At 41.0% G+C, this 7,897-nt stretch overlaps 1 protein-coding gene across 1 annotated transcript in view; it reads right to left on the bottom strand.

Annotated features, from left to right (window-relative positions):
- Nucleotides 1-7,897, bottom strand: part of EPHX4 (epoxide hydrolase 4) — a 49,755-nt gene that overhangs the window by 7,634 nt on the left and 34,224 nt on the right. The window contains exons 5-6 of the mRNA XM_019501603.1: nucleotides 5,691-5,794; nucleotides 4,524-4,672 (exon numbers count right to left, since the gene is read on the bottom strand). Coding sequence (XP_019357148.1) covers nucleotides 4,524-4,672; nucleotides 5,691-5,794 — 253 coding nt within the window. The remainder of the gene's footprint in view (nucleotides 1-4,523; nucleotides 4,673-5,690; nucleotides 5,795-7,897) is intronic.

Here is a 7,897-nt window from a genome sequence, read left to right as displayed (position 1 = left end):
AGTCAGCTGACCAGAAGCAAACAGGGCCCTGCACAGATATAAGCCCCAGGGCTGGGTCTGGCAGGAGGTTAGTTCTCTGTCATCAGCCAGGGGGAAGAAGCTATTGCAGAAATGCTACTGAGAGATGCTTGGTTGCCTGTTCTGCTGCTGGTAAGACTAATGGGCTGTAGGAGTTCCTAAAGTATCTGGAGCTAGGAGGCGCACATTGCTGAGGGAGAAGCTTGGCTCCTTAAAGAGGCAGAGTGTAACTTCCAACGTTATTGTGGTTGTTATGTTATAGCCCAGGGGCTTGTATTTATGTTGTTAGTTGTTTGAATTGGTGGACCAGACTAAGGCTGTTGGGGAGGAGAAAGCCTCATTGGGGCACACTACAGTGTGGAGAGCCCAGCGCCAGTGAGGGTGCGCAGACAGGGCTGTGGAGAGCCCAGTGCCAGTGAGGGTGCGCAGACAGGGGCCAAGGGCCTAGTGATGACAGGAGGCCAAGCTAGATCAAGGCCTCAGAAGGACAATGCTTGAATACCACCTGCGAGGCACGGGGTGTGGTAAAGGGGCGGGTTTGGAGCCACGCATCTAGCCCATAAGGCTTTGGGTGTCCCACAAGGCCCTGACTTTGAGTGAGACCTGGCAAGGGATCCAAGATCAGCAGGATCTAGTGGGGTTCAGCAGGACTGTGACCACATAAAATCATGGGAAGCCTCCCAACTTATTTCAACCAATAAGACATGGCAGGTGAGATTAGAAGGTGCCTGTAGAGCGGAACAGGCATGGTCACGGAGCCCTAGGGTCATCACAGCCATCCCTGGGGACCCCATGCCACGACATGGCTCCATGCTGAGCAGAGCTGTCAGGGCTTAAGCCTGGAGGCCCCACTCTCAGTGCAGAGTTGCTGTCCATTTCAGTGAGAACAGAAGGCATTTTTACACGTGCTCTGGAAGGTATGGGGGGGGCACTTTAATTAGCAAGCCATGCTAATTAAAAGTGCCTGAGTGTCACGTGCATCAGCCTTCCTGTGCTGAAAAATGGCAGTGGGGCACTTTAAACTAAAGCTCATTGAATGAGCTCATCGAATGAGCTTTCGTTCAAAGCACCCCACCACCATTTTTCAGCTGATGCATGCGATGCTAGAATTTGGTGGAACGTGTTCATTTCTGCGCTCCAGCAGACTCGATTAATTGATTAATCGAGTCGGCTCCCTGCATGTGTATAGGAGCCCAGAGAAACCTGGGGAATCAGCTTCTCTGGGACACTCTGTTCTTGCTGAAACTGACACAGCGGTTTGGGATTGAAAGCAGGGCTGCCAAGCTTAAACCCTGATCGCCCTGCTGTCAGCATAGAGCTGCTATGTCAGTTTCATTGAGACCAGAGCTCCAAGGGGCCCAATCCTTTTTTCTCTGGAGCTCAAGTAAGAGCAGAGTCAGTCTGGGCAGTGACGGGAGACACTGCAGCCATCAGGTGCTCTGGGGAAAAAAGGTTTGGGTCCCTTGGAGCTCAGGCATGCCTGGCTGACTGACAGCCTGGCTGGTGGAGTGTGGGGAAGTGGGTGCTGCCTGAGTGCCAGAGAAAGAAAGGATTGGGACCCTCATAGCATTCTGGGATACTGGAGGATTTCAACTTGAATGGAATAGGTGTGAGAAGTGGCCGCATGGTAATGGAACAAGAACAAATTTAGACAGATTGGAGATAATACTACCCTGGAGTGGTGTAACTCTATGCTGAATCACTTGTGCTTTAAGCCAGATAAAAGGTGTTAATGTGCAGCCAGTCCAGGGGCTAAGAGCTCCAGAAGCCACCTAAACTTAACTGTGTACCAAGGCCCTTATGTGATTCAAAGTTATGCCACTCCAGGGCAGGATTGTCACTGATCTGTGTTAACCAGCTTGTGTTGCACTAAAGTGTAGCCACACCTACCCACTCCCTCTGGCCTCTAGTTGTTGAGGGCCTCTCTTCTTTCTTTACATTCACTTTTTATTTTATGATTATTTATTCATATGGCAATGGCACCTAGAAGATGCTACCATAAACCAAGACTCCATTTTGCTAGACAGTGTACAACTATAGGACACAATGTCCTTTCCATAAAAAGGTATAGGCAGTAGTGATAGTTACACCCTGTCTTCCACTTTGTTTTGAATTTCTCCTCTCGGCTTTCAGCAAAGAACTTTAACACTTGTGGCAACAAATAGAAGACCATTATCACATGACCAGTGAAGTCTGCAGACTACAGGGTGCATAGCCAAGAGTCTAGAAACCAATTGTTTAGGCTATTTCTTCTGTGGATAAAGTCTTAAAGGTAGAGGTTTTCATTTATGAGTATGGGCATTTAGTGATGCTGTTCACATTAGCTTACCCTCATCCTGCTTCTGTTGAAGTTGAAGGTAAAATTCTTTTTGGCTGTTCATAGGAGTAAGCCTGTAATCTGAAGTACTTTGAGTTCTTATGAAATACGATTTTCATTGTTGTCATGCAGTAAACTCTCTTGGACTATCTGGCTTATATTGAAGAAGGAATAGATTTAATAAATGTTTTTTTTCCTCCTTTTTCTGTGCTTCAGATTTATTTTGTAGAATTGTTGAAGTCTTCTCCATACATAGATATACTGGTTAGTAGCAGGGACTAGGGATTTTCAAACTTATCTTTAGAAATACTATGGTAGTAAATTATGCTCTGAGGGACCTGCTGATCTAGACGATGGCCTAGATGGTAGTGAGATATGCAGCCTTTAACATCCAGGTCACCAGTTCCAAGCCACTGTGAGCTAACAGAATGAAAATAATTGGAATCTAAGTGATAACCTGTGTCTTAAGGAAAATCAAATGGTGGCTTTAAACTATTTCCTATTGAACAGGTATTTATGTGTCACATTATCTCCCTCGCAACTCATAACTGGTTCACCTGACATCTTTCAGACAGGCTAGAACTAAATGAATCCCAAGGCTTCTGTATTGTGACCTGTGAGGCTTTAGTACCCTAAAATTGTATCCTCTCAGTTTCCCAAAGATGCACCTCCATTTTTAAAAACAGTTGCTAGCTCTTCTGTTTCTGAAAACAATCTGAATGACAATTGATGGAGTCTTTCTTCTCAAGTTTTAAGAAAACTTGAAACAATAGCCCTGTGCCATGTGACCACCCTATTTATATTATCCATATCCTAATGAAATTTAAATATCAGAATGTTAACTATTTCACTGCTATTTTAACAGAAGCACCTGATTAATGTGCTCATTGGTGAGAAGTTGTCGTAGACAAGTGAAATCACTTCCTGCATTGTTTTAAACAATTAAATTAGTATCAGCCAGCAGCTGGCAACCTTTGCAAGCCACAGGCCAGAACAACCCAGCTCTGGTCTGACTCAAGCCAAATGGCTTTGGCAGCACATCAATGGTGGGGGGCTTCCCTTGTGCCTGCACCATTCCGGGCAGCTGGGAGCTGTACCCACACCATCATCACTTCTCCCTGCTTCTCACTTCTCAGCTGGGATGCAACTGCTGCTTCCAGGCAGCAACGAGCAGTGTCCATGCTGCTGCCACTTCTCCTTGTGCCCCTGCACCAGCCTCCCAGCTGTAGTGCCAGTGCAGCTAGAAGCTGCCCAGCCCTGGCACAGCTCCCCACTGGCTGGAAGTTGTACCCCTGTCTCAACCTTGGAGAGGGTGTGGGAGGTGTGGAGAAGCAGCGGCACCATGGATGCAGCTGGATATTGCCCAGCCCTGACTCAGCTCCTCACTGCTTACCTCCAGCATAGGTACAGGTGTGGACACAGGCAAGGGCATGAGCATAGGTAAAGCCCTTTGGCTCTGTGGCTCTGATCCAGTGGCTCCATGGGCCAGATCTGGCCTGCAGACTGTATGTTGCCAACTCCTAGTATAAGCAATACTATTTCTTCTCTCTCTGATTTGCTGTGCCTGAGTTTGCCCACTCAGTGAGTTTTGTGTTCCCTTGTTTAGAGGAAGGATTGTTGTGTATAGAGAAGAATGACCCATCTCTATAGTTTTCTGAAAAGGCCCAGGAATAGAAAATTTGTTTGTGGGGGGGGGAGGAATTTGAATATTGAAATATTGACTTTCTGCCTCTAGAGTCAGCAGCTGACTCCTATCCTCCAGTCTTGTCACTGTTTTGTCTGTTGGTTGCACAGTGCGCCATGGGGGAGGATAAAGTAGGGAGGCACAGAAAATAACTATTTGAAAATAGCAACAAGAGGAGTCCTGATCTGTAGAAAGAAAAGATCATCTGCTTTTCTAATCCATCATCTGAATTCAGAGAGGGAAGAGGATAGGATGTGTTGCCCGTGATCATTGCTAAGGATCATTGTGCGGCCTGCACTGGGATTCGAGAGACATCAAGGAAACTAGGTACTTTTGAGGATGATGAGGAGGGAGCATAAATAAAGAGCTGAAACCCACTATCAAACTTCAAATCAACTCCCCCTTTATCCAGGGAAGTCAAGACATTAATATGTGACATTTATCTTCAGGGATCCATCTGAGACGTGGTACTTGGTTTATAAACATTGAAAATGTTATATTTACCTGAAAATATTTCTGTAGTGGTTAATTGGTCCAGTTAGCGCTCCAGGTTGAGAGAAGATGTAGAGATAAGCATCAATATCCTCTGCTGTTAATCTACAGCCTTTTCTTCCAATGCCAGTGGTCTGGCTGGTAAACAGGTTTTTCAGAACCTACAAAAGGATAGCACTTAAGCTATCTTGATGACAAGACTGTAACACTTTTCTCCCTGGGTAAGAATTATGCATCTAAAATCCATTTATCACTTTGTTTGAAGTACAGTTAATGGTAAGGATACTTTTTTATGTAGATATAAATAACAAAATATAGAGATTTTTTTCTGGTATGATTTATGTCAGAGTAACAAGCTATATATATATATATATATATATATATATATAAATAAAATATTACAAACTTCTTTACATTGGGTCCTAACACTGCCATAAGCAAAGGCAGGTATACAGATTTTAAGTGTCCTAGATTTCCTAGAAGAAAAATAGTTTTTAAATGCTGTGATTTGATTTAAAGCATTATTCTTTTAGAAACTTCAATTCAGCTTTTTTAGTTTGTTTTTTTGATGCTTGAAGCATGGTCTGGCCATACAGATTACTTAGGCAACTTACAGCACATAAAAAGTTTCATATTTTAGAAGTCCTTGCTGTGAACTAGGTAGCCCCTTCCTCAGAAGCTACTGTTGTATTACTGTGGAAGGAGGTTAACATGTAAATATTTTGGATTTGTTTTGAGAGAAAAAAGGGCTAACATTCCTTAGAGGAGGTTCCACTGTATACACAAATGCCCACTAAATTCAGTGAGCATTCTTTATACACAGAATTTGATTTCTGACAGAAACTGGTAGCATATGACCAGCTGGGTAGTCTTGTTGAAATATATATTATCATGCTGGAGGTCAAGAGTATCAAGCTGTATTGAAGTACCTACCAGGAAGCCTGGCTGAGATTATTTAAGTAATGGATATTATTCAGTTCTACACATACATAAGTTAGTCTGCTAAATGCTAAGGCTAATATAAATTAAGCCTTGCTAAAACCCAGATTGTAGTCAAGTCTTATTAGCCAACCTTAATATTTCCATAACCACCACTATGTCAGAAAAGAATAAGGCAAGTGATAGTATTTCCATCAGTAACACGTTAAACGTATAAACAAGAGCACTATTTTTGCTCACCTTGAAATCATTTATTGTAAACATGAATTCAGGAAACCATGGCATTTGGAAAAAGAAGTAGTAACCAGATTTAATCAGTTGTGAAGGATGCTGTAGAATATATTCTGGAACAAAAATGCCCATGCATTAAAAATGAAAACTGATGACAACAACAAGAATATTGTTTATATAATTATTTTAAAGGAACATTTTGAAAAGGATTTAGTTAGTTCTGCTGCATGACAATAAAATGAATACATTTTTAAAGGAACAAAATCTGGGATATAGTTCCAGGTGTTACACAGACCTCTGGAACTAAAAGCTGTCTATACCATTTCCAGTGCCAGTTAGTGTAGCTACCTTTAGTGTGGCATTGCAGGTGGGCTAATTAGTTCTGCTGACATGAGGCTGCATTGTGATGCATCTTCTCAGCAGGTGTATCAGTGTGCCAGGGATGTAGAACAATCCAGGACCAATTTTTCAAATTCAGGGCAGGAGTCTTATTGCAGATATTCTTTAGAGATAGAGATACCAGACATAGCCTTAAAATGTGGGTCTGTTCTGGAAAATTTGGAGGAGTACTTTGTGCCCAAAAGCTTGTCTTGGGTTCAATAAAATATCACCAATAAAAAGCAGGTCCATTAAAATATACTACCAAAAACACCTTGCTTCTGGAAAATCTGGGGTGGTTAGTTGCTTTATCTAAAAAGGAATGATTATAGTTTTAAAAATATATGAAGTGGTTGTTAACGTATAACCAATTTATTTTTCTCTGTCTTAAAACAGACCACAAAAGGGAGGCCAACCAAAAATTGAGAAATGAGTTCTGGTCTGGAAAGATTTGGTATCTTGTTCAGATTAATTGAAGAGATCTCTTGTTACTAGTCAAAAACATCTTCCAATTTTACAAAAATTAATATGCTAATATGTTTAATATGCTAATTACATCAATAGCATATTAAACATTTCCTCGTTAAGAATGTCCACAGATTTCTGTGCATCACAATAATCCTTTCCATTTTCTCAAAACAGCATCAATCCTGTTTATGAAAAGATAAAACCAAAGTCTTCTTTCTTAGCAGGTATAAAACTGTAACTAAGATACCATCCTACCACTTCAGAAGCACATTGAAAGCATGCATAATGTAGTTAAATTATTTTCTTTGTTGCTATTAAAGACCTTAAGCAAGTGGAAGTGCAATTTTGTGCTTGCAAAGCATTGTAATACAAATTTTCTGTGTAGCCCTTTTATTGTGTAGGTAGCAAGCACAGGAGGTCGAAGTCTAAAGGTTTCTAGATGTAAAGTTAGATATGCAGTTATTTGAAAGCAAAAAGTTGCCCCTAAAAAGGGAACTCTATCTCAACTGTCAGTTCTTAAAAATGAAATTAACTTTTAAAATGAAGTAAATGTAATTGCAATCAATAGCTAGAGTCCCAAGTGCCTTTTGAAACATTCAGGTTTTATAAATTCTTAAATGTCTTCACCTGTTATGCTTTTCCTTTGGCTCGCCAGCACTGGTCATTTGACTTTTCTGTACTATAAGACAATGGTAAAGTAACATATTTTCAGTATTGCCTGATCTCTAAAGTTTTCATTTAAATACTGTCATTCTACAAAGAGGACTATAGAGATCTGTTCAATATTGGAAAAAGTTAACTCACCATTTTCTAACAGGCAAACTTCCCCACTTTGCCACTGATTATCAGTAATACATACAGATGATCTGCCATGAGACCTTTGATATTTGGATATGTGCATATGATGGTAAGTCAAGCAATCCTTGTATGGAGACTTTGGGGAACTATGAAAGTTTTTTTTATCATTATTGCTATTATTTAACATTAAGAAATTATATGAACTAAGCAATTATAAAGAAATCTGAAGTGGTGTTATATAAGGCAGGTAGCTTAAGGTCAAGTGATTCTGACACATTAGAAATGCAATACTACCTTAGAAATTAATTTATGTATATTACTGCTACCATTAAATTCAATGTATGATTGAAAATTTAAGGAAAAGTCTGAAAATCAGACTTTCGGGTACTGCACATTGCAATAGTGATTATACCAATCAGAATGTTCCAGTTATATAACTTTAATATTTTTATTCAGTGCATAAAAGACCCTAACTAGTTTAAAAGATTTCATAGACATTAGGGCTGGAAGGGACCTCAGAAGATCATCGAGTCCAGCCCCCTGCCCCAGGGGCAGGAAGTCACCTGGGGTCA

Source organism: Gavialis gangeticus, unplaced genomic scaffold (genome assembly GCF_001723915.1).
Source record: "Gavialis gangeticus isolate Ggan-Ray unplaced genomic scaffold, GavGan_comp1, whole genome shotgun sequence".
Classification (NCBI taxonomy): Eukaryota; Metazoa; Chordata; order Crocodylia; family Gavialidae; genus Gavialis; species Gavialis gangeticus.
Note: the sequence above shows the minus strand (reverse complement) of the source record. Positions and strands in the feature narration are given on the sequence as shown.